This window comes from Muntiacus reevesi, chromosome 20 (genome assembly GCF_963930625.1).
Source record: "Muntiacus reevesi chromosome 20, mMunRee1.1, whole genome shotgun sequence".
NCBI lineage: Eukaryota > Metazoa > Chordata > Mammalia > Artiodactyla > Cervidae > Muntiacus > Muntiacus reevesi.
In genome coordinates this window covers 9907901-9934561 of record NC_089268.1, presented here as the reverse complement: position 1 = coordinate 9934561, position 26661 = coordinate 9907901, and the positions used below count along the sequence as shown (strand labels likewise).

The following is a 26661-nucleotide window of genomic DNA, read 5'->3' as shown; positions in this document are numbered from 1 at the left end:
CCAGGGACTGTCACCTGAGGAGCCTGGTAGGCTACAGTCCATGGGGTCACAAAGAGTCGGACATGACTGAGCGACTTCACTCTCTTTGGTTATGTATTCCCTTTCTGACTCAGGGCAGGAGTCTCCTGGACTCACCTCTACAATTAGGCAAGGTGAGAAGAGAGAGACTTAGGGCAAGCCAAGTGTCACGTGCACATGCCTGCATGCTCAGGGACTGAGCCGTGCCTAACTCTTCTGCAACCCCATGGACTGTAACCCGCCAGGCTCCTCTGTCCATGAGATTCTCCAGGTAAGAATACTGGAGCGGGTGGCCATTTCCTCTTCCTGGGGATCCTCACCACCCAGGGATTGAACTCATCTCTTCAGCATCTCCTAAATTGGCAGGCATATATTCTTTATCACTGAGCCACCTGGGAAGCCCAAATGCAGGACAGTAAAAATGCAAAAGAAGGTTCAGGTTTCCTTAAGGAAAATCTGGAAGAGGAGAGGTATCTTTAGGAGGAAAAAAAAAAAAAAATCTGGACATTACATGCATCTGGAGATGTGGAGGAGACAGCTTGGTAAAACAAGTTTTTCGAATTGAATCATCCCAGCAGATATTGCTCAAGCAGGGAAAAGTGGCAGGCTTGGGGAGGGGACCATCAGAAGGACACCAACAGGAGCTGGGGGAAATGGGACGAGGGCTGAGGAGCACTCAAGGAGTCTTGGCAGAGAACCACGTGGTAGCGACAAGTACAGGGCCTGCGAGAAGGGCGGGGAGGGGGAGTGCTGTTCGGGCTTCGAGCCACCTGTGCATGCCACGTGGTTAAGTTCAAACACATGTCGAACAACAACCTGTATTTACATGCAAAAATAATCAGTTACGCAAATAAGCAGAGGTCTCAGAGGAAGGTTGTTTTAGTCTGGAGCTTGTGCAGTCATTGCAAAAGAGGAGCAAAGCTGTCCCTAGGATGCTCCACGCCGGGCTTGCCCCTGGGAGCTGGACTAGTTCCTGGAGGAGGAACACTGAATTGACTTGCAGAGGCTAGCGAGCTGCTGCCCTTCCCTCAGAGCGGCAAGCGCGCCGCCCAGCGGCGCATGCTCGCTCGTCCCTCCCGGCCCCCCTCTTCGGGAAGCTGGCGACGCCTAGTGCGCAAGCGCCGTCTGTCCGCGCCGACTTCTCCCTCAGGGGCGGAGCCAAGCGGGGCCTAACATGGCGGCCAGCCGCTACCGGCGGTTTCTTAAGCTGTGTGAGGAATGGCCAGTGGACGAGAGCAAACGGGGCCGGGACTTGGGCGCTTATCTGCGGCAGCGGGTAGCGCAGGCCTTTCGGGAGGGAGAGAACACCCAGGTGACCAGGCTGTGGGGCCCGCCTGTGGCGGGGAGGCGGTCGGGGCGAGGGGAGAGGAGGACGAGGCGGGGCGGGGCCGCGAGCGGGCCGGCGGCAGGCCTGCGCATGCGTACACCTTTTTGCCCGGGCGCACGTGCGCGGAACCCCCCTAAGGCCCCGAGGCCCAGCGGAGAGCTGGGGCCCCGGCTTCTGCTCGGCGCTTTCACCCGACTGTACTTTGCAGGCTCATAAAGAAGCGTTTTAAAATCCTGTAGCCTGGGACCGTTCGACCTTACTGAAGCAAAATCTCTAGGGCCTCTGTTTTTAAACGCTCTCGATGATTCAGGGTGCAGCCAGGTTGTCCCACGGTACCAGCCTTAGGTGATGACAGTCATAGGCTTGTTGCTCCCCTGACACGATGCCAGTACCTCGGAGTGTTGTTCAGTGACTGAGCTGATGTCCAAGGACCTCCGCAGGACGCCCGCTAAGTCTTGGTGTGTCTCCTGGGCCCCCGTAACCCGTCCGGCAGGTTTGAGGCCTCACACTGTGTCCCTGTGTGTGAGTACTGGACCTGTGTTCTTGCTCTCCTCCAGGTCGGTGCTGCGGCTCTGGGATTTGTTTACTCACACAGCACGTGCTTATGGAGACCCGCTATGTGCCAGGACTGCGCCAGGTGCTGGAGAGACAGCAGTTAACTAGATGAGGTCCCGCCCACATGAAATTTGTTTAGGTCCTAGTTCAGGACACAGTAAGCAGGTAGATATACCTAGGACAGTCTAGATAAGTACTGTGATGGGCATGAGATAGAGTACCCTGGTAAAGGGGTAATATTAGGTATGATCGATAAAGCCTTACTGAGGAGGTGAGACATAGATGAGGCCTAAGGGAAGACGATGAGCCGACAGTGAACACACCTGGTGTCCTTTCAGGCGGTGCAAAGGTCCTGAGGCAGGAAGCAAAAAGAAAGTCCAAGTGGCTGAAGGGTAGTGAGTGAAATGGCATTGCTAAGAGGTGTCAGTCAAAAGAAAACAAGAGCCAGGTGTCATAGGATCTTCTAGGCAGGCTCTGGTTAGGAGTTGGATTTTATCAGAAATACCAGAGAGAAGCTATTCTGGAGGCTTAGTCAGCAGGCTGATGTAACCTAATGTACTCTTTTTTTTTTTTTTTTTTTTTAAGACCACTCTGGTTGTATCAGTGAATGGATTATAGGGAGGCAAGAATAGGAACAGCTGGAGAGGAGGCTCCTCTAGTAGCCCAGGCCGGAAATGGTGGTGGCTTGGATATAAGATGACAGCACAGGAGATGGAAGTGGCCAGATTGGGGTTGCAATGTGAAGGTTGTATCAGCAGGACTTTTTGATGTATTAGATGTAGGGTAAAGGGGAAGAGGAACCAAGGATAGATCGTTTTGGCCTGAGCTACTGGGTGCAGGGTGGTGCTGTTTATTGAGCTGAGGAAGAAGCAAGATAAGGAGCAGGTGGGGTGTGGGAAGAGCATCCTGAATTTGGTGTTAGACGTGTTTAACTTGAGATGCGAAGTGGATTTACTTCCAAGTGCAAATGTCAAGTTGACAGTGGGATATTTGAGCCTGAGGCTCAGACAAGAGGTCAGATACATGAGATGTGACTTGCACGTACACACACATTGTGAAGAAATAACTTTTTGGAAATTTGGCCACAACCTGTCAAAGCAGGAACATTGCCTTTTTTCAACTTAGCCCAGCCCAGAGCCAAGCCAGCCTACCTGATAGAACAAGAACAACATGCCCAGTGGCATCACAGAAACCAAGTGCTGACTGCGTGGTGGGCGTGGACAGGATGTCTGTTTCAGGGATTTGGTAATGGGGTGAGGGTCCCACAACAGTGAGGGCCTTCACACTTCTTACAGTGGTCTTCACTGGCCCAGAGTATAAAGATCTTGAAGGCAGGAGTCATAACTATTCCCAACTCTGCAAATCCCATAGTCTTTCTAGGGCTCTGCTTCCTATGTATTTTCAGTGTGAGCTTCCTGAGAATAGAGATGGTGCTATTTTTATCTTTCTCCCCAGAGTGTCTAGCATAGTTCCTGGCACATAAAAGACACTCAGTAAATGAATGAATGGGTAAATAAATTATGATTATGGCTCATGAGACAAAAATCATTTGAATATAGCTGCAGATGTAGCAGATCTAGATGGAGAGAAGTAGTGAAGAGCGAGATGGGAATATTTCTGTGTCCTGAGAGGTGAGAATTAATTTGAGAGCTCACTCTGTGGAGAACTGCAGGAATGGCAGAAGAGGGACAGAACCTGGTCCTTATCACCAGGGAGGTTACGGTTGGGCAGGCACGTGTCTTAACTCTGATGAAATTCGAGTGGTGAAACCAGCCAGCAGAGAAGCTGCCAGAGGTTAGACCCTGGGAAGGTGAGAGTCTGACATTCACCTACTTGACTGTTAGAGTGAGAGGAGCCGGAAAAGGAGGATTGAGCTTTCTCTTTGTGAATTGTCATCACTTTGGGAGACAGTTCTGAAGAGTAGAAGGCCCACACAGATTTGAGTCATGGCTGCAGATGCGACTCATGGCTCAGTTGATGGTTCCCGACCCCTGATGGATGCGTCCCTGGTAAAGTGAACCAGTGCATCATGATGGCAGCAGGCACATTACTCAGGACCACTGTCATGGTCCCTCATCCTTCTGTCGCTTGAGAATGCTCCCAGGCGTAGTAAATCTGCGGTAATTTTTAGAAGGAGTAGTCCCTTGCCGGAATTGAGAACAGCGTTGAGTCACTCCCACTGACACCCCCGGATCATTTATAAAGACCTTGAGAAAGAAAGGTGGTTCATTAAACTGGCAGCCAGGGGCAGGCATTCAACCCAGTCAGCTGATCGGTGTGGATCTCCCCCTTGGTTTTGCCGAGATTGCTGGAAAGACAGGACGGGAGCGGGAGGCTCTCCTCTGTGTTTGTTCCCATAGAGGGGAGGGACAGGCAGTCCTGCTGTCAGCCTCGTGGCTCCCTGCATCTGGACGGTAACACTGAACGCGTGCACGGCACACTTGTGTGCATGAGCTCACTTAGTCTAATCCTTAGTGCAGCTGAGCTGAGGTCACCGCTGCGATCCTAACAAAATCAGAAAAGTAACTTGTTTGGAGTCCCTGGGAGTTAAGCGGTGGGACAAGGGCGCATAGTCTCCTTTGTGCCCGATCTTTCCTCAGCTCCCATTCCTCCCGAGTTGTTTCTTCTTGTTAGAAAAGAGTCTTGTTCCCTGCCCTTTGAGCCCTCCCTTCCCCTCCTTCCCTGCTCAGAACCTCTTTGGCCCATAGACAGTTTGGGCAAAGAATGAAACATCTCTCTGTTTACCCACCTGCCCAACCCCTCCCTTCCCAGCGCACATGGGGGAAAGACCGTCCTCAGGTGGGATTGGAGCACAGAAAAGCCAGATCGCCTAGAAAGGAAATTAATCCTTCAGACCCCAAACCAGAGCACGAAAATAGCTGCCTCCATTTATTCTCCTGCAGCTCGCCCTCTGGGGAGTCTCATGGTCCACTCCACCCTCAGCCCACCAAGAGGGAGGGGTTGGTGGGAAGAGAGAACACGCTTAACACACACCTCTTTCATCCTCTATTCTATTGTACAGCTTTTTAAAGTGAATGTTCATGGATTTTGCCTCCTTTCAATCCAGTTTCCTTAAGAGAGTGCATGTTCCCTGCAGCACCAAGAGATTAATAAAAGAATCACAACACGGGAGAAGGTGGCAAAACAACAGTAATTGTTGACTTAAGTAGAGGGGAAGGCGCCAGCGCTTCTAATGAGCTCATTAGGTGCAGGCGGCTTCCTGGCAGCGCCCACTGAACTAGAATGGGGCCCAGCTCGGAGGAGCCTCCCAGGAAGGGGCTCACCCACCAGGGAGTTCTTCTGTTAAATATCCAAGTGGAAATAATAGCAGCCCCGTTTGAAAGGAGTTGAGCTTTTTTGGGGGTGGCGGTAATGTAGGTCCTCCATCCAGGTCCTCAGAGGGGCACTGAAAGGTTTCCTCTCCTCTTTTCTCAGTCATCCAGTCAAGGCCTGGGCCTGTGGCTCAGTGTGGAGTCTGCTGGCACGTGCTGCCATCCAGCGTCACCCACCGTGCGGCTCCTCTGTGCGGATTGTTCTATTTTTTTAGTTGTAATATTGAGCCCACTACAAAGCAGCCATTGTGAAGAGAATCAGGCCTGAGAGGGAATGATGGTATCTTGTCTCTTTCTCTCCCCTAGTTCTGGATGGAGCCGGAGGGAGTTAAGGTAGTGTTTAGACCAAGGCATGGCAGTTTTCTAGGCATGTTCAGAGATGTTGTGTGCCTCCTGGAGATCTAGATCGTCCACCACTGTCAGTGGGTCCCCCCTTAGAGATCTGAGGGTCTGCCTGTTGCCTCCTGGACTAGTGCAGCTTGGTGAGGCTTTCACTCTTCTCTGATCGCCTGTGTCCGCCCCGCACCAGACCCCAGCCCAGCGGGGGCCTTCCCCACTGCCTCCTAAACTGGCCGTGATGTAGTCAGTTCTTTTTGTCAAGTATAGTTGATTTACAGTGCTGTTTGTTTCAGGTATATAGCAAAGTGATCCAGTTATACGTATATATGTTCTTTTTCAGATTCCTTTCCCTTCTGAGTTATTACAAGACACTGAATATAGTTCCCTGTGCTATGTGGTCCATCCTTGTTTATCTGTTTTAGGTATAGTACTGTATGTCTGTTAATCCCAAACTAACTTGTCCCTCCCCTGCTTCCCCTCTGGTAACAGTAAGATTGTTTTCTATGTAGATGAGTCTGTTTTTGTTTTGTAAATAAGTTCATTTGTATCATTTTTTAGATTCCACAGATAAGTGACATTTGTCTTTCTGTGACTGACCTCACTTAGGGTGGTAATCTCTAAGTCCATCCATGATGCTGCCAATGGCATTATTTCACTCTTTTTTTATATTATTCCATTGTATATATGTACTACATCGTCTTTATCCATTCATCTGCTGATGGGCGTTTAGGTTGCTGCCATGTCTTGCTGTTGTAAGTAATGCTGCTGTGAACATTGGGGTGCATGTATCTTTTCTAATTAGAGTTGTAGTCTTTTCCAGATAAAATGCCCAGGAGTGGGATTGCTGAATCATATGGCAACTGTTTATTTTTAGTTTTTTAGAAACTATACTGTTCTCCATAGTGGCTGAACCAGTTTACCTTCGCACCAGCAGTGAAGGAGGGCTCCCGTTTTTCTCCACACCCTCTCCGGCATTTGTTGTTTGTAGGCTTTTTGATGATTGCCATTCTGACTCGTGTGAGGTAATCCCTTATTTTAGTTTTGATTTGCATTTCTCTTAATAATTAACAATGTTGAGCATCTTTTCATGTGCCTATTGGCTATCTGTATTACTTCTTGGCAGAAATGTCTGTTTAGTCTTTTGCCCATTTTTCAGCTGGGTTGTGTGTTTTTTTATTGTTGAGTTGTATGAGCTGTTCTGTATATTTTAGAAGGTAAGCCCTTGGTGGTTGCATTGTTTGGACGTAATTTCTCCTAGTCCATAGGTTGTTTTTTCATTTTGTTATCGTTTCCTTTGCTTTGCAAAAGCTTGTAAGTGATTAGGTTCTGTTTGTTTTTTCTTTTGCCTATGTCTCTTCTAGGAGTTTTATAGTATCATGTCTTAGGTTTAACTTTTTAAGCCATTTTGAGTTTCTTGTTGTGTGTGGTATGGGGAAGTAATCTAATGTCATTGACTTACAGGAGGCTGTGCAGCTTTCCCCACACCCCTTGCTAAAGAGAGAATGTCTTTGCTCCGTTGTATATTCTTGCCTCCTTTGCAGAAGATTAACTGACCTGTGTATGGGTTTATTTCTGGGCTCTCTACTTTGTTTCACTGATGCATATGTCAGATTTAGTGCCGGTACCATACTATTTTGATTACTGTAGCTTTGTGGTATTATTGTCTGAAGGCAGGGAGGGTTATGCCTCCAGCTTTGTTCTTTTTCCCCAGAATTGCTTTGGCAATTCTGGGCCTTTTACGGTTAAAGATAAATTTTAGGATTATTCCACTTTTGTGAAAAATATCATGAGTAATTTGATGGGATTCTATGGCCATTTTAACAGTTTTAATTCTTCCAATGCACGAGCATGGGATACATCTCCATTTCTTTGAATCATCTTCAGTTTCCTCTAGCAGTATTTTATAGTTCTCAGCGTATAAGTCTTTCACTTCCTTGGTGAGGTTTATTCCTAGGATGTTTTCTGTTTTTTTGATGAGATTTTAAAAGGATTTTTTTTTCCACTTTCTGATGTTTCATTGTTAGTGTAGAGAAATACCGTTGATTTCTGTACATTAAATCTTGTATCCTGCTTTGTTGTTGTCATTTAGTCACTGAGTCATGTCTGACTCTTACAACCCCATGGACTAGCCTGCCAGGCTCTTCTTCCATGGGATTTTCCCAGGCAAAAATAATGGAATGGATTGCCATTTCCTTCTTCAGGGGATCTTCCTAACCCAAGGATCAAACCCACAGCTCTCTTTATGGTTTTCCGTATGGGGATCATATCTTCTCCATACAGTGAGTTTTACCCCTTCCCTGCTAATTTGGATACCTTTTATTTTTCTCGTCTGATTGCTGTGAAGTGGTGAGAGTGGGCATCCTTGTCTTGTTCCAGGTTTTAGTGGGAAGGCTTTCAGCTTTTCACTGTTGAGTATTACATTGGTTGTGGGTTTGTCATAAGTAAACTTTGATTATATTGAGATATGTTCCCTCTATACCTGCTTTGATAAGAGTTTTTAATCATGAGTGAACACTGAATTTTATCAAATGCTTTTTCTGCACCTATTGAGATGATCATGTGATTTTTGTCTTTTGTTTATGGAGTGTATCACACTGATTTGCGTATGTTGAGCCATTCTTGTTAACTTTGGATGAATACAGCCTGATGACGGTATGCGATCCTTTTTATGTGTTATTGGATTTGGTTTGTTAGTTGTTTTTTTTTAATTAACTACTTATTTATTTTTGGCTGCGCTGGGTCTTCATTGCTGTGCATGGGCTTTCTCTGGTTTTGGTGAGCAGGGAGTGCTCTCTAGTTGTAGTGTGTGGGCCCCTCATTGCAATGGCTTTTCTCGTTGAGACGCACAGACCCTCGAGCTCGAGCATCCACGTTTGCAGCACACAGGCTCAGCAGTGCAGATCACGGACTCTGAAGCACGCGGGCTCTGGGAGGCATGGCGCATGAAGGGAGTCCCGCAGTGTGTGGCGTCTTCCCAGACCAGGGGCTGCCCCTGCGTCCCCTGCATTGGCAGGCAAGTTCTCAACCACGAGACCACCAGGAAAGTCCTGCTGCTATTCTGTTGATAATTTTTCCATCTGTATTTATCAAAGATGTTGGCCTATAGTTTTCTTTTTTGGTGGTGTCTTTGGTTTTAGTATCAGGGTGATGATGGCTTCATAGAATGACTTTGGGAGTGTTCTCTCCTCTTCAGTCTCTTGGAAGAATTTGAGAAGGATCAGTATAAGTTCTTCTATGTATATTTGGTAGTATTCCCTAGTGAAGCCATCTGGCCCTGGACTTTTGTTTGCAGGGAGTTTTTTTATATTACAGCTTTTATTTCACCTCTAGTGATCAGTCTGTTCAAATTATCTATTTCTTCTTGGGAATTCCCTGGTGGTCCAGTGGTTAAGACTCAGAGCTTTCACTGCCATGACCCAGGTTCAATCCCTGGTCAGGGAACTAAGATTACAGAAGCCACACAGTGCAACCAAAAAACAAAACAAATTTCCTGTTTCTTGATGCAGTTTTAGTGGGCTGTATGTTTCTAGAAACATGTCTTCTAGATTATCCAATTTGTTGGCAGATAATTGTTCATGGTATCCTCTTATGGCTTCTTATATCTCTATGATGTCAGTTGTTATTTCTTCTCTTTCATTTCTTATTTTCTTTGTTTGGGTCCCCTCTCTTCTTGGTGAGCCTAGCCAGAGGTTTTCAATCTCTTTTCTTCTGACTTTAGGTTTGTTTGTTCTTCTTTTTCTAATTCTTTTAACTGGTATTTTGGATTATTTGATATTTTTCTTGGTTTTTTGAGGAATGCCTTCATCGCTGTGAACTTTCCACCGAGAATTGCTTTTGCCGTGTCCCATAGATTTTATCTGGTTGCATTTTCATTGTCATTTGTCTTAAGGTATTTTTTAATTTCCTCTTTGACTTTGTCATTGGCCCATTGGTTGTTCAGTATCCTGTTTAGTCTCCATGTAATCTTTTTTTCCCCCCCGTTTCTCTTTCTATGGTTGATTGCTTGTTTTACGCTGTTATTGTCAAAAAAGATGCTTGAAAAAAAAAAGATAAGATGCTTGGAATAATTTCTGTGCTCTTAAATTTGTTGAGATTGTTTTTTGTCCTAGTAAGTCATCAATCCTAAAAAATGTTCCATGTGCACCTGAATGTGTATTCTGATTTTTTGGATGTACTGTCCTGAAAATATCAATTAAGCCTGATTGTTCTCTTGTGTCATTTAGAGTCTCTGTTGCCTTATTGATTTTCTGTTTGGGAGATCTGTCCATTGATGTCAGTTCAGTTGCTCAGTAGTGTCCAACTCTTTGTGACTCCATGGACGCCAGCCCTCCCTGTCCATCACCAACTCATGGAGCTTGCTCAAACTCATGTCCACTGAGTTGGTGATGCCATCTAACCATCTCCTCCTCTATCGTCCCCTTCTCCTCCTGCCCTCAATCCTTCCCAGCATCAGGGTCTTTTCCAGTGAGTCAGTTCTTCACATCAGGTGGCCAAAGTATTGGCACTTCAGCTTCAGCATCAGTCCTTCCAATGAAGGACTTTACTTTCTGCCACAAGGGTGGTATCATCTGCACATCTAAGGTTATTGATATTTCTCCCGGCAGTCTTGAGTCCAGCTTGTGCTTCATCCAGCCCAACATTTCAAATAATATACCCTGCAGATAAGTTAAATAAGCAGGGTGACAATATCAGCCTTGATGTACTCCTTTCCCAATTTGGAACCAGTCTGTTGTTCCATGTCCAGTTCTAACCGTTGCTTTTTGACCTGCATACAGATTTCTCAGGAGGCAGGTCAGGTGTTCTGGTATTCCCATCTGTTGAAGAATTTTCTACAGTTTGTTGTGATCCACACAGTCAAAAGCTTTGGCATAGCCTATAAGGCAGAAATAGATGTTTTTCTGGAACTCTCTTGCTCTTTTAATGATCCAACAGATGTTGGCAATTTGATCTGTGGTTCCTCTGCCTTTTCTAAATCCAGTTTGAACATCTGGAAGTTCACAGTTCACGTACTGTTGAAACCTGACTTGGAGAATTTTTAGCATTACTTTGCTAGCGTGTGAGATGAGTGCAATTGTGCAGTAGTTTGAACCTTCTCTGGCACTGTCTTTCTTTGAAATTGGAATGAAAACTGATCTTTTCCAGTCCTGTGGCCACTGTTGAGTTTTCCAAATTTGCTGGCATATTGAGTGCAGCACTTCCACGGCATCATCTTTTAGGATTTGAAATAGCTCAACTGGAATTCCATCATTTCCACTAGCTTTGTTCATAGTGATGCTTCCTAAGGCCCAAACTTGACTTCACATTCCAGGATGTCTGGCTCTAGGTGAGTGATCACACCATCGTGGTTATCTGAGTCATGAAAATCTTTTTTGTGCAGTTCTTCTGTGTATTCTTGCCACCTCTTCTTAGTATCTTCTGCTTCTGTTAGGTCCGTACCATTTCTGTCCTTTATTGTGCCCATCTTTGCATGAAATGTTCCCTTGGTATCTCTAATTTTCTTGAAGAGATCTCTAGTCTTTCCCATTCTATTGTTTTCCTCTATTTCTTTGCATTGATCACTGAGGAAGGCTTTCTTATCTCTCCGTGCTCTTCTTTGGAACTCTGCATTCAAATGGGTATATCTTTCCTTTCCTCCTTTGCCTTTCACTTCTCTTCTTTTCTCAGCTATTCGTAAGACCTTCTCAGACAACCGTTTTGCCTTTCTGCATTTCTTTTTCTTGGGGATGGTCTTGATCCCTGTCTCCTGTACAGTGTCGCGAACCTCTATCCATAGTTCTTCAGGTATTGTGTCTGCCAGATCTAATCTCTTGAATCTGTTTGTCACTTCCACTGTATAATCGTAAGGAATTTTATTTAGGTCATACCTGAATGATCTAGTGGTTTTCCCTACTTTTTTCAGTTCAAGTCTTAATTTTGCAATAAGAAGTTCATAATCTGAGCCGCAGTCAGCTCCTGGCCTTGTTTTTGCGACTATATAGAGCTTCTCCATCTTTGGCTGCAAAGAATATAATCAATCTGATTTCGGTATTAACCATCTGGTGATGTCCATGTGTAGAGTCCTCTCTTGTGACGGTTTGCCATGACCAGTGCATTCTCTTGGCAAAACTCCGTTAACCTTTGCCCTGCTTCGTTTTGTACTCCAAGACCAAATTTGCCTGTTACTCCATGTATCTCTTGACTTGCTACTTTTGCATTCCAGTCCCCTATAATGAAAAGGACATTGCTTTTGGGTGTTAGTTCTAGAAGGTCTTGTAGGTCTTATAGAACTGTTCGACTTCAGCTTCTTCAGCATTACTGGTTGATGTCAGAGGGGTGTTAAAATCTCTTGTTATTGTATTCCCATCAGTTAAAATCTCTTCTTATTGTATTCCCATCAGTTCTCCTTTTATGTCTGTTAGAATTTGTTTTATTTATTTAGTTGCTCCTATATTGGGTTCATGTATTTTACTAAGTATATCTTCTTCTTGTATCGATCCTTTTATCATTATATAGTGTCCCTCTGTATCTTTCTCTATGGCCTTTGTTTTAAAGTCTATTTTGTCTGATACGATACTGTGATCCCCACTTTCTTGTCGTTTCTGTTTGCATGAAATATTTTTTTCCATCCTCTCACTTTCAACCTGTGTTATCCTTCGCCCTAAAATAGGTCTTTAGCATGTTGTAGGCTCTTGTTTTATTATCCAATATGCCATTCTATGTCTTTTGATCAGAGCATTTAGTCCATTGGCATTTAAGGTAATTATCGATAGGTATGTGTTTATTGCCATTCTAAACCTGCTTTTCCAGTTGACTTTATATTGCTTCTTTGTTCCTTTCTTTTTATTTTTCCTTTTGTGGTTTGATGGTACCTGCTTGCTTTAGACCGGTAATCGTATAAGCTCAAACACATTAAAAACAAAAAATCCACACTTTCTTATTCTACTCTCCCAAGTAAGAATGATGTGGTTTTAATGTGCTGTTTTACATTTTCATGTTTATCCTTTTGTTGTTCATTGTGGTTATGATTGCTTTCACAAACTTTTTTTCTGTTTTTTTAATGTATATTTTGGTTTATTTAAGTGATCTACAATCCTTTCATATATTTGCTTTTTCTATTGTGATTTTCCCTTTCCTATAGGCTCTTGCTTCTATTCAGAGAAGACCTTTCAATACTCTTTTCAGGATAGGTCTAAATATTGCTGTATTCTTTTAGTTTTTGCTTGTCTGAGAGATCCATTATCTCTCCTTCTATTGTAAATAATGATCTTGCTGGGTAGAGTACCCTAGGTTGCGGATTTCTGCCTTTCAGGACTTTGAATATATCTTGTTGCTCCCTCTGGCCTGCAGAGTTTCTACAGAGAAATCAGCTGATACACTCATGGGGGTTCCCTTGTAACTTACTCTCCTGTTTTTCTCTTGCTGCCTTAAAGAGTTCTCTTTTTATCTTTAACTTTTGCCATTTTAATTATGGTACGTCTTGGTGTAGGTCTGTTTCGGTTCATCTTGTTTGGAACCCTCTGTTCTTCCTGTACTTCAATAACTGTTTCCTTCTTCAGGTTTGGCAAGTTTTCAGCCATAATTCAACGTTCTTCTTCTGAAATCCTTATGCATAGATTGGCACACTTTGTATCCCATAAACCTTATATGTTGCTTTCATTTTTTTTTTCATTTGTCTTTCTGTCTGCCATTCTAACTGAATGATTTCTGTTATTTTGTCTTGTTGACTAGAAAGATGTACAACGTGAGTGTTGCAAGTTATATTTTATTTGGGGCATAATGAGGACTGCCGGGAGACAGCACCTCAGATAGCTCTGAGAGACTGCTGCAAAGAGGCAGTGGGGAAGATCAATATATAAGATTTTGGTGAAGGGGGAGTTCAATGCAATTAAGTGCTTACTTTACAGAAGGTTTTCTGCTAGTCATGAGGAGCTGATGTCACCAGGAAGGAAGTTAGTGCTTTTCTAGATATGAAGAGTCTACGGCCCTACCACCCTGAACGCACCCGATCTCATCTAGATATGAAGAGATGCAAGGGTTGGGATCATGAAATCAGTTCCTGCAGACACCTTACTGTCTAAAGACCTGTTCCACCAGTTGCCCTGGAACACAGAGGGCGTGTTGAAGGTCAGCAGCTGCAGCAGCACAGGGTTCCGTCTCCACAGCGGTGGATGGCAAACGCCTGTGTTGTTGTTCAGTTGCTAGCAAATGCTCTTGGCAAATGCCAATTTGTAGTTGACAGTCTTCCAGATCACTTATTCATTCTTCTGCATTACTTGGTTTGCTGTTTATTGCCTTTAGCTTAGTTTTCATCTTGGCAGTTGAGCTCTCTGATTTTGATTGCCTCTTCTTCATGTTTGTTCTTGTTCAGTCGCTCAGTCGTGTCCGACTCTTTGCGACCCCATGAGCTGCAGCACACCAGGCCTCCCTGTCCTTCACCATCTCCCAGAGCTTGCTCAAGCTCATGTCCATTGAGTCAGTGATACCATCCAACCATCTCATCCTCTGTTTCCCCCTTCTCCTCCTGCCTTCGATCTTTCCCAGCATCAGGGTCTTTTCCAGTGAGTCGACTCTTCGCATCAGGTGACCAGAGTACTGCAACTTCTGCTTCAGCATAAATCCTTCCAATAAATATTCAGGACTGATTTCCTTTAGGACTGACTGGTTTAATCTCCTTGCTGTCCACGGGACTCTCAAGAGTCTTCTCCAGCACCACAGTTCAAAAGCATCAATTCTTCGGCACTCAACTTTCTTTATAGTCCAACTCTAATATCCATACATGACCACTGGAAAAACCATGGCTTCGATTAGATGGACCTTTGTTGGCACAGTGATGTCTCTGCTTTTTAATACGCTGTCAAAATTTGTCATAGCTTTTCTTCCAAGGAGCAAGCGTCTTTTAATTTTGTGGCTGCAGTCCCCGTCCACAGTGATTTTGAAGCCCAAGAAAATAACTCTGCCACTGTCTCTGTTGCAGGAAGGGTGACCCCTTCCAGGGCCCGAAGTGGGCTCTTGTCTACACTCGGAAATGAGTTGTCCGAGGAGACACGTGAGCTGACAAAGCAAGAGACTTTATTGGGAAGGGCACCCGGGCGGGGAGCAGTGGGGTGAGGGGGCCCAGGAGGACAGCTCTGCAGAACTGGCTTGCAGTCTCGGGTTTTATGGCGGTGGGATTAGTTTCCGGGTTGTCCTTAGCCAGTCATTCTGACTCAGAGTCCTTCCTGGTGGTGCACGCCTTGTTCAGCCAGGATGGATGCCAGCGACAAGGATTCTGGGAGGTGGTTGGGCACGTGGTGTCCCTTTCTGACCTTTCCCGAACTCTCCCTGTTGGTGGTGGCTTATTAGTTCCCTGTTCCTTACCAGGGTCTCCTGTCATAAAACTGGGGTACCTGGCCGGGGTGGGCAGTTTGAGTCAGTGAGCTTCCCTAACATTTCTACTTTTCCCCACCTGTTTGCCATGAAGACTGGATGCCATAATCTTAGTTTTTTGAAAGTTGAGTTTTAAGCCAGCTTTTTCACTCTCCTCTTTCCCCCTCATCACAGAGCTTTTTGGTTCTTCACTTTCTGCCATTAGAGTGGTATCAGCTGCATATCTAACAGTGTGTGTTAGTCGCTCAGTCGTGTCTGATTCTTTGTGACCCCGTGGACCGTAGCCTGCCAGGCTCCTCTGTCCAAGTAGTTCTCCAGGCAAGAATACTGGAGTGGGTTGCCATTTTATCTATGTTAGTTCCTTGTTACAGTTATCTTCATTTCTGTCGATCACCTTAATTCCTTCGCCATTTCTTTACCTTTCTTTTGAACCCAGGATCTGGTGGACTGGAGAGGTGTGTTTCATTGTTTATTCTTTTAGGGGATTTCTCTTATTCTTATCATTGAGAATGGTTCCTCTGCTCTTTTATTTTACTTGTATTACTGTGACTCTGAATCTAGGGGAAACGGTTATCTACTGTGATCACGAACAGCTGTTTTTACATGGGAACATCCCTGTGTAGCCTGTTTGAGTCGAATATTCTGGTGTGAGGGCTGTTTTGTTATGGATGCCCGCCGTGTCTTTCCTCACAGTGCGCTGGCCCGCCCCCCTTGATGGCAGTGTGTCTGATGTTGTGACCACGGCCTGCCCTGGGTGTTGGGCAGGGCCTCCTCTTTGCTCTGTGGTTGTCACAGCCCCGTTAGGGGCAGGGTCTAATCCCCAGTTGTTGGAGTAGAAGCCCCAAATCCAGTTGTAAGCTGTGGTGTGAGGTTGGTGGGACTGGAGTGCTCCCTCTGGAGAAGGAGCTGCTGTGTATTCCTCCCCGGAGGTGTCTCCCGGACATGTGTTCTGTGACATTTCCTGTCACCTGTTGTGCATGCTCTCCAAGTACACTGTTGTTGGTACTGCCCTTGGCCCCACCTCTGCCGTGGGAATACCAGTAATCAGCTCAGATTTCAGCCCCGCTTCCCTGTATGCGTGCCCACAACGTCTGTTATTGCTGGCACCAGACCTGCCTCAGCTAGGGGAGTGCCAGTAATCAGCTCAGATGTCCCCTAGATGCTGCTGCCGGCATAAATTTGCTGGTCACTCACCTGCCAAGAATCGGCTCAGATTTCAGCCCCACCTCCATGTGTGGGCAATCTGCTGGCACTTGCACACTCCCAGAGCTCACAGGGGCAGAGCCATGCCCACTGTGACCCCCTGAGAACGAGGTTGCTGTGGTGGGCTCGTGCTGTCCCCCCGCCCCTACGTTGACGGGTGGCTTCTGTGGCAGAGCTAGGCTCTATCCTGACATGCAGCCCACCCCATGCCCCACAGTTGCAGCTCAGACCACACTGCAGGCCCTCTGGGCTGTCTCTGCACAGCCCAGGTGAGTCCTCTGAAGGCCCAGTTCCAGCCCCAGCCATTCTCCACGCCAGCAGGCGTGCGTCTTGGGTGACTGGGAAGTGCAGCAAGGTGGCCCGCGCTGCCTGGCTTGTCTCCCCCTGTCCTGCCTTCCACAGGCCAGCCGCTGCACTCTCCTCTGAGGCTGCCTGTCTTCCCGGTGGGCCTCCCGGTCAGAGAAGGGGCTTCCCAGGGTACGGAACCTTTTCCTTTGAAATGAAAGCTTCCTCCTGTCCTGATTCCTTTTGCTTTTTTTTCTTTCATCCTATCCAGTTATGTGGTGACCGTTCTTACAGCTTTGGTTATACAAGATCTTCTGCCAGTGTTCAGTGGGTATTCTGTGAAATTTTCCACATGGAGATTTTTTGATGTATTTGTGGGAGGAGATGAGCTCAACATCCTTCTATTCCGCCATCTTGATCTCTGCCCCCAGTGTTTTTTTTGTTTTGTTTTTTTTTTGGCTGTACTGAGTCTTTGTTGCCACACAGGATTGTCTCTCCTTGCGGCAAACCCAGGCTACTCTCTAGTTGCAGTGCACAGGCTCCTCATCGCCGTGTCTTCTCTTTGCGCTGAGCATGGGCTCTAGGGCACGTGGGCTCAGGAGTTGTGCATGGTCTTCAGGAATCGTGGCGTGTGGTCTTCAGGAGTTGTGCGTGGGCTTCAGGGTTGTGTGTGTGGGCTCAGGGGTCGTGGTGCATGGTCTTCAGGAGTCATGGCGCGTGGGCTTCAGGGGTTGTGACTTTCAGGCTGTGGAGCACAGGCTCAGTAGTGTGGCGAACAGGCTCAGTCAGTCTCTGGCATGTGGGATCCTCCCAGATCAGAGGTCAAACCCGTGTCTCTTGCATTGGCAGGTAGATGAGCCGCCAGGGAAGCCCCCTCAGTGGTTCTTAACCTTTGAGAACCTGGTGCCTATGGATGAACGCGCAGACACAGGGCTTGTTAGGAATCTGGTGGCTCCCCAGGCCTTGAAGCACTCCTTGGAGCCACTTAAGACCCTGGACCATCCTTGTCCCCCTGGTTTTTCATGCCTCTTGCTCCCAGTCCCTCCAATCCCCATTCCACCGAGTCCAGCTCTGAAGTCTGTACTCTTCAAAGTGACGGCCTCTGACTCTGTATCACTCTGAGCTGTCACTGCAGTGAAACCCAAACCTTCCCCACCACACCTGCCGTGGGAAGCAGGCCTGGTCACCAGCTGCTGCCTCTGATCTCCTGTAACTGTAGCACTCAGTTACACTCTGTCCTGGTCATTTTTTATTTTTATTGTGTGTGTATCTTGTCTCAGCTTGATCGTCAACTTCTCTGGAGCCAAGGGTGGGTCTTTACGTCCCCTGGCAGCCGCCTAGCAGAGTACTCTACATAGTAGGTGCTCAGGAAAGATTTTCAGTTGAACTCAAGGGAATAGTCTCCCATAACAGAATGAACTCATTTCAGAAGTTCATTACCAAGTCATGAAAACCTTTCTTCATAGATCCTCCTGGACTGAATCCAGCCCTACCTTAATTAGCAAAGCAATCTGCAGCACCCTTTCCCAAAAGTGCTTATGCATCCCTTTGTGTGACTAGAACAGGGGCCGCTGTACCAATTGCTGTCACCACCCAAAATTCAATTTTGAAAATCGAAATCAGTGCCTGCAGCAATGATGTAGATTTGTATGTATAAAAGTTTAATATGGTAAAGAGAAATTTACTGACGACTGAGCAGGGGAAATGCGAAAGGAGCGAAAATAGAGCCATAAAGGACACTTTGTCAGTCGAACATCTATTTTATTCACATTTAGGGAGCAGAGCTGAATTCTTCATAATATCCCTTGCTGCCTTTTTCAAACCCAGTGCTGCTATTAGTCCTAAAATGTCCGTAATCTCATTAGGTGTGAATGCAAAATCAGGTAATTTAAAGCTTGTATATGAGAATGTTCCTTAAAATGCACAGTACACTTCATCAGGGAAAACTGTATTTCAGAATTCAGTGTTTGTGCTGGTATCTGTGAATAAAGTGTAGGATGTAGGTTTGTGGTAAGTCTTCCGGAATGAGAGAATTGTTTCTATTGATGTAGTTTTAAGTAGTAAATAAGACTCCTTTGTAATTGCTGAGCTTGGGTTGGGTGTGACTAGAAACCCAGAATTGGCCGTGGCTCCATCTCTGCTTAGGCAGCAGTAATAACTGGCCAGAAATTGCCATCCCTCAGCTCCCATCACCTCCACTGAGCTACCTTTACGGCCTTGTATAGACATCTTCTGACCTCAAATGGGAGATTGAGTGACAAGTTCATTTTTTGGTGATTGGTCATTTAGAGGTGATTCTGATTATTCAGTGAGCGCCAGACTTTACGGAAAGTATCTGGGAGACTGTCTCTTTAACACTGAAAGACTTTTGAAAGGTCAAGGGAACCCAGAGGGTCGCACTACAGGGTGAGCCCTTCCTCTCTCTGTCCCTCCCCTCTGCCAGAGGTGGCACGCGCCCTGCCCCCTGCCCAGGGTACAGAGGAGGTGGCCTCCAGCCCGCCGCCACCATCGCACTCAGAGGAGGGGCAGGAGGGGACGCCTGCTGGCGGGACCCTGAGGGCGAGGGTCTGGTGGAAGCTGGGACTGGGGAGGATGCAGCGTGCCGGCGGTCTGTCCCCGGGGGAGCCGGGTGGGCTGCTGGCCGGAGGCAGCGCTGTGAGAGCTGGGTTGGGACAGTGGTCAGTGGTGTAGGAGGGGAGGTCAGGACGCGGGGCCTGCAGGTGGGGGACAGGTGCTGCAGGCGGCCACTCGCCTGGCAGAGACAGGGTCGGCGTGTGCTCTCCCCTGGGGTGACCGTGGAGCACTTGGGGCCCACTGAGAGCCATCAGGGTCAGGACTGGAGGTTCGACGAGGGCCGGGGAGAAGCTTCAGGAGTCACTTCCACCTCCCGCCACACCCCGAAGTCACGCTAGCAGCACCAGTCCACTGACGTGTCCTCACTGCGGTCCCCTCAGCGTGGGCGCCGGCCGGCCCCGTGCCTGGAGAGCCCCGTCCCGTGGGGAATACTGCCTGCCCCTGCCAGGACCCTGGGTGGGCTCGTTGGCTCCGCTAGGGGCGTGGGGTGCCCTCCACACGCCCTCTCTCCGCTGTTGCAGGGATCATCCTGAAGTCTTCTCTTTGGCCTGGTAGGTAGTGCTGTGAGGGCTGTGTTTACCGTAACTGTTGACTGCCAATAGTAACCACCTTCGTTAGCGTCCCAGGCCCTGAATTCAGAGCAGTCCAGGTGTCACCTCACTTATCCTCACATGGCCCTCAGAAATAGGGAAGATCGTTATCTTTTCTTTTAAAAGAAAGGTTAATTTGGCCAGTCTGCTTCAAAAATGTCAATGCAGGAAAGACAAAGACCGAGGTGTCCTGGCTGCAAGAGAAAGAAATGCAGCAGGTAGTGCTGGAGGCGAGCCTGGGCCGAAAGTACTGTTTTCCTGCAAGGATTTTTGCTGAGACAGTTGACAGAGTTGGAATATGGACGCTGGGATAGAGAGAAGTGTTGTGTCAACGTTGAATGTCCTGAATTTGCTCATGGATCTGTGGTTATATGAGAGAATGTCATCATTCTCAGGAAATTAAGTGTCAGGAAAGAGACAGTGATTTGCCCGATACCCCAGAGCTCCTAAGTGACAGGATCCAGACACGGTGGTTTGACCTGGCTGCTGCCCACAGCCTCAGATGCCTGCTCCAGAATGGGCCGGGCAAACGGGAGTTCTCGTCAGCTTAGAAGTGAACGCATCCATCCAGTTGTCTTGTGACGGTCTCCACAGTAGTCGCTGGAAGTTTGGCTGGCGTTACTCTTTTTCCTTTTGCACCTTTCACCTTCTTTTCGTCTCTCGTCTGGTTAGCTCTCGGTTTTGCATGTGCTGCCAAAGACAGAGCGTTCAAAATGCTCTTCCCGCAAAGTGCATGCTGCAGATTCTTTTCCAGCTGGACTTTCTCTGAAAGCCCCGCCTCGGGGAATCAGAACTCAGTCACCGGCCTCCTGTTTTTCCATCCGTTCTTTCTTTTCAGCCCTTTAACCCCGATCCGTTCAAATAGTGCCTTTGACTATTATTCCGCAAACACCGGCTGCCTCCTCAGCCCCTCACCTCTTCTCTTCCGATGTGGCTGCCTGGGCGCCCCACCGATAGGTGGCCTGAGCCGGGGAATGGCGCGGGCAGAACTCGGTGATAGGCTGTCCTTTTGTCTGCTGTCAAGTGGGGACATTATCTGACGTGCACACGGAGGCAGAAGCAGAGCTGCCTTTTTAAAACACTCAACTACTGGTTTATTTATGTTCTTTCTTCTTCGAGAAAGGATTTAAGTTGGAAAAATCCATCATTTGAATTCTGGGAGAAAACATTGAAGAGAAAGTTTCATTCTGGGGCGCTTTGAGAATTCTTGGCAGAATAATATAAGGAACTAGCTAAATAATGGCAAAGGCAGAAGGAAGGGAAAACCAGGAAGAGACATGGAAGGGGAAAACCCGTGTCTCCTCCGTGTGTCGCCCTTCTTGCCTGGAATTCCCAGTGGGGCCACCTTCCTCCTGTCTGTCTGCAGGGCGTCCTTCTGTCTTTACTCACACATGACTGACTCTCCCTCTCGGGTCTCCTCAGTTACCTGTCTCATCCTAAAACACTGCTTTCTTCATGTTTCTTTCCTTATCACACTCAATAGCTCCCTACTCACCACAGGTGAAAGTTCAGATGATTTTTTTTTTTTTTTTGCCTTTCATAAGAGAATCTGTATTTTGAAAGTTTAACTCACAGAGCTCTCATCTTTTTCTTGCCTGTGCATGCTCAGGCCCATGACCAGGTGGCCCGGTCTGAGGCACAGGCTGCCCCTGCCTCCTCCATCGGGAAGGCCCACTGCACTCTCCCCAACTCCTGTGCCTCCTGCAGATCCCTGTTTAGTCCCACTTCCATCACCTGCTGGCTGCTTGAGCACGCGGGAACTCGCCTCCTCTGACTTCTTGCGGCCCGCACTGTCCTCAGCGCTCCTGCCAGTGTTGGATTTTTCCTGCAGTGCCTCCCACCTCAGTGGCTTGCTGATTCACGCATCACGGGTGCCTCACAAATGTTGATTTGCCGATTGAGTTTTTCTGCAGGTTGGGGGGTTGCTGAGGTGGAATCATTATTCCAAAAAGGAGATTTCTAAGAGCAAGACCTGTAGTTGGAGAAGCTGGTGCAGAGCTGCAGGCCTGCTTCCTGTGAAGGCCTGACTTGGAGGGTCCCCCTCAAGGTGCAGGGTGCAGGCCGGTGTGCGGGTGGGGCTGGTTTGCTCACTTTCTCGGGGTCCTTTGTTTTTCAGATTGCAGAGCCTGAGGCCTGTGATCAGATGTACGAGAGCTTGGCACGGCTGCACTCAAACTACTACAAACACAAGGTGAGTGGGCCAGTCTTTTCTGTCCCCAGACCTCTGACTGCAGACAGCCAGTAAGAGTGAGGGAATCTGATTATGTGATGTTTTGTATAGAATTGTGGTTTTGCTGGTTTCGAATGTAACCAGTAATTTCAACAAAGCCAACTAAGGCACTTAAATGAAAGGTCTTTGTAATTTTGAAGAAAACCCACGTTTTGTGTGCTGGGGGGTGCTTCTGGGTGTGTCTGACAGCTGTTGGGTCTCACACAGATTGGCCCACCCTCCTAACACACTGGTGACAGAGTTGAAGTGACCGGGAAGTCCTGTCAGAAAACGCTAGGCCTCTCCTTGGCTGTGATGTGACTGCTGTCAGATTCCACTAAGTGTGTTTCTTCCCCAGTCTTGAAAAATGTGCTCAGTAACTCCACAGATACACATGGCCGAAGGCCTAGTCTGCATGGAAAGGGGATTTCTCCTAAATCCTCGTGACCCAAAGTATGGTCAGCCGCAGCGTGGCACTGCCCGGGGGCTGGTCAGAGACGCGGCCTCAGGTCTGGGTCTCCCTCCCGGCCCCAGCCTGGGTCTCCAGAGGCTCAGGCGCCTCCGCTGCGGACGCCGGTGTGGCCTCCAGGTGGCGCTGCTCCCCTCCCTCTGGCCTCTGGACACCAGGGCCTGTGAACTGCCCTTGAGAGCTCGCCTCTCGCCACGTGTGCCGCGGAACTAACCTCTCCCCTCCCTCCTCTCTGCCCCTGTGACCAGTACCCTCGCCCCAGAGACACAAGCTTCAGCGGCCTGTCCCTGGAAGAGTACAAGCTGATCCTGTCCACAGGTATGGGAAGCGCAGCTGCTGCCGCTTCTGGTTGGTTTGCAAGTGGGTTTTTGAGTGGCCACGGGGAATCATCTAATAAGACAGCTCTGCTTGATGGAAAGTCTTGTGGAATAGCCCACAGGAAATTCTGAAGCTACAGGGCTCATGTTTTTTGGTCATAGAATATGGAGAAGGTCAAAGGCGTTATTTAAAGAAAGCAAATTTATCTTCAGAGCTTTTAAATTCAAGACTGGGCAGCAGGGAACAGGGGAATATGTATTTGCCAAATGGAAGTAGTTGAAGTCAGGATGGAAGGAAAATAATTTTATTTTTATGGTCCTAAGAGGCCTTTATAAACAATGAGGGTTTTAATTAAAACAAAAAGCCATTCAGTGGACGTGTATGGGGACATGGGCTGCGGGTTAGATACGAGTTTAACTAGGTTTGTTTTGGAGTCCTTGACAGACCCTGATTAACAAGAAAGGAAATACCCTGCCTCGCCCAGCCCCTCCTTCTTCCCCACGTCCATTGTCACAGGAGGGGCACGTGGCGGGTGGTGGCCGGGGGAGCCTGGGTTAAAACAGGCAGGTTCTGGAAAATTACTATTTTTATTGCCAAGGACACCACATATAAAAATAGGCTAACCTTTTCTGGGAGGGCATGGCCCTGAAACATTTGCTTTCTGGTACTCTAGAAATTTCTGTTTCCTATTTCTCTGGTATGCTTCAGCCACTAAGGTTTGAGGATTTAGGCTTCCAGAAAACTCAGCCTTCTGAACAGATTAAAACCTGGTGGTGTCATCTACCATTGTGTGTTGACCCTGATCCTACTTTTATTACAGTACTCTCTGAAAAACTGGGGTAAAGATACTTTGGCCAGGCAGAATCACTTTATTGGCAATTTTATATATATCCAAAGAATATACCCCCATGTCCCCAGGCCCATGTAATTACAAGCTTCGATGCGCACAGTGTCATTGTGAGAACCCCAAAGAGTTTAAGCAACGTTTGAACTTGAAATCAGAACGGAAAGGAGCTCTAGAGGCTCAGCCTCTGCCCTTTGTTAACGCTCGGGACGCTGGGTTGGGGGAGAGCAGGGACGCCAAGATGGGGAGACGCAAGACCTCCCCCGCTGGTCTGTGCTGTGGCTTGTTCTGGGACGGCAGGAGCTCAGCCTTAGGAAATTGGCTGATAATTAGCTTTCACAGCAAGCCTCATCTTTTTGTTGTGACTCTCTGGATTAACCTTACCAGTGTCCCCTCTGACAGGGCAGGAGAACACCTTGCACTGTTCGTGGTGAGGATTTGAGGGCCTGGCAAGTCTGAAATGTGGCCCCAGTGTTGGTCCCAGGTGTGTCCACCCTGAGGCGGGGTCCCGGGAGTCTCTGAAGGAGCCTCAGGGCTTGTTGGGACAGGGAGCCCACGGCATCCCGTTTTGTGCCCCACGAGGCAACCTGGACTTCTGGAAAAGTTGGGGTAGGATGCTGGGCTCGTGGCTGGGGTACAGAGCTGGTCCTCATTTAGTCAAGAATCCACTGACAATAATTGTAATAATGTAAGTTACCTTCTTGTTCAGAACAGCTATTCTTTATCTCCATAAGTTTCATTAAGAGATGGAAATCCAGGCTATAAAAATTAATTTCATAAATTAATTCATAAATAAAATCTAAATTTAAAATATAAGTAAAATTAGGTATCATAGAACTTTAGCCCTGGAGAGACTTTAGACCACTGGTTGTCAATTTGGACTCAGTTTTGCCCTGCAGGGAAACTCTGGCAGTGTCTGAAGTCCGTGATAGTCATCAGGCTTGGCCGGAAGGGGCTACTGCCGTCCGGTGGGTCAAGGCTGAGATGCGGCCACAGTGCCGGGTCTGCCCCGCAACAAAGGGCTACCTGGCCCTAAGCCTCGCTGGTGCTGACTGAGACCCTTCCCTGGTTGCTTGGGGTCGGGAGGAGGGCTGGGTGTATGTTTCCGAATGAAGGCCCCACTGGCTTCTGCCACCTTCATGTCTGTGAAATGGGCTCCCTTTTCTGGAATGTGGGCCAGGTGCCAAGTACATCACCTCCATCATTTCCTTTAAAGGTCACAACTTTGGGGGCTTCCCTGGTGGCTCAGCTGGTAAAGAATCCGCCTGCAGTACGGGAGACCTGGGTTTGATCCCTGGGTTGGGAAAAATCCCCTGGAGAAGGGAACGACTACCCACTCCAGTATTCTGGCCTGGAGAACTCCAAGGACTGTATATGGGGTCACAAAGAGCCGGACCCGACTGAGCAGCTTTTCACTTTCACTGGTAGCTCAATGGAAAAGAATCCTGTCAATGCAGAAGCAATGCAGGAGACACGGGTTCAATCCCTGATCTTGGAAAATCCCCCGTGCCTCAGAGCACCTAAGTCCATGAGCCACAACTATTGAGCCTGTGCTCCAGAGCCCGTGAGCCCCAGAGCCAGTGCTCCGCTGCAAGAGAAGCCCCCCAGTGGGAAGTCTGCACACTGCAACTAGAAAGAAGGCCGCACGGCAACGAAGACCCAGCACAGTCAGAAATCAGTAGAATTACTACAGAACACAGCTCACAGCTTGTGAGGCAGATGTTTATGTCTCCACTTCGCAGATGAGGAACCTGCGGCTCAGAGATGAGGAACCTGATTGCTTGAGGGGACCCAGTGTGGAAATGGTGGGTGGGGACAGGGGCCCGGGCCCAGCTTCCTACTGGAGTCGAGGGTGGCCGCTCATCCCCGTGGTGTGGGTGGACGTATGTGCCTGGGTTCAGACCCCAGCTCTGCCGCTTCCTGCCGTGGAGCCTGCTCAGGTTCCCTTACCCCACTCTGCCTCAAGTCCCCACGTCTGTACAATGCAGACAGCCCCTGAGGCTCAGGTCGAGTTTTGTGACAAGCCTCAGGGCACGTGGGTTGCGAAGCCGACACAGCAGCGCCGGGTCCTGGCTCATGGGCGGCAGAGCGGGCCCCGCTTGGCTGCTGCCTGGGGACAGTGTGGGCAGAGGCCGCTGTCAGGACGCGGTCTGGCACCCGTGCGCGTGCCCACTCACAGTATTCGTCCGTGACCCTGCTTGGCTCGCTTCTCAGAAGCTGGGGCCGCACGTCCTTTTCTCCGTGAAGAGTTCTGCCTGATGGCGAAAGCCCTTGGGGCCAACCTGTGTAATCATTTTACAGTTCATCCTTTTTTTGTTGTCTTCTCCTTTTGCAGACACATTGGATGAGTTTAAGGAGATGAATAAAGGCATGTGGAAGAAGCTGCAGGAGAAGTTTGCCCCCGGGGACCCCGAGGAAAAGCACAAAGCCTGGGCTCGGGCCCTGTCGCGCCCGCGCACCTAAGCGTAGAGTCGTGTGTGTTGCCATCATCAATAAAACGCCCAGATTTCCCCATCCTCATGGTTCGGGAATCTCGTCTGGCCTTCACAGAAAGGAAGCCTTTGTTTCTCTAAAGAAAGCTGCGGCCTGAGAAGGGATGCAGGTCGAGCATCCGCCCGCCCACCGGCCAGGCTCGGCGTCCCTGGGAGAGGAAGCGCGGGTCTGCGTCTGGGCCCGAGAGGGGAAGGTGACAGGGCCTCTGGGCAAGGTGCTTCCTGCGCGGCCACGGGGCCCCACCTGCCAGCGGGGGTCTGCCTGGCTCCTGGCAAAGTCTCGGGCTCCCGTTTGGTGTAGGCGCTCCTGGGGGAAAGCCAAACATAGCAGCAGGCAGCAAAGAAGGCATCCTGTCCCGCCGCCAACAGACAGAGGCGGCGCTCTGTGGCAGAGGGCTGCGGAAAGCCTGCTCGGCCCTCTGCCCCGACCTTGCGGAGCAGCCGTGTCCCGGGTCGGCCCGAGGGGCAGGGCAGAGCAGCCGGCAGGCCGGGTGGGGCCTTGGCTTGAGTCGGCCCAGAGCTGAGGGCAGGCCCCGGTGGGGACACCGCAGGGTCACCTCGTTACTCCACAGAGCCTCAGCGCTCACCCATGGACGGTCACGGTCCCACTTGAGCTTTCTTGTCAAGAACAGAGGTGAGAGGAGGGGTTGGCAGGGCCGACAGCACCCCTTGTTGGGAAGTGGAAGTGGGTTCTCAACCTCCTCTGTACCTGGTCTCCTCACTGTTTTGCATAAAATAAAATACATAGGATGATGACAGAA

The 26661-nt window shown here is 48.5% G+C and overlaps 1 protein-coding gene across 1 annotated transcript; it reads left to right on the top strand.

Annotated features, from left to right (window-relative positions):
• Window positions 1–1162: 1162 nt before the first annotated feature.
• Window positions 1163–26623, top strand: UQCC2 (ubiquinol-cytochrome c reductase complex assembly factor 2). Its single transcript, XM_065913324.1, has 4 exons — window positions 1163–1330; window positions 21685–21759; window positions 22495–22564; window positions 25744–26623. The coding sequence occupies exons 1-4, from the start codon at window positions 1193–1195 to the stop codon at window positions 25869–25871; spliced, it is 411 nt and encodes a 136-aa protein (XP_065769396.1). The 5' UTR covers window positions 1163–1192; the 3' UTR covers window positions 25872–26623.
• Window positions 26624–26661: the final 38 nt, after the last annotated feature.

Excerpts from the sequence above, each read along its gene's own strand:
- UQCC2 (XM_065913324.1), top strand. The coding sequence starts at position 1,193 with ATGGCGGCCAGCCGCTACCGGCGGTTTCTTAAGCTGTGTGAGGAATGG. Across the intron at positions 21,760-22,494 it reads CAAACTACTACAAACACAAG|TACCCTCGCCCCAGAGACAC; the intron begins GTGAGTGGGCCA and ends CCCTGTGACCAG. Across the intron at positions 22,565-25,743 it reads CAAGCTGATCCTGTCCACAG|ACACATTGGATGAGTTTAAG; the intron begins GTATGGGAAGCG and ends CTCCTTTTGCAG.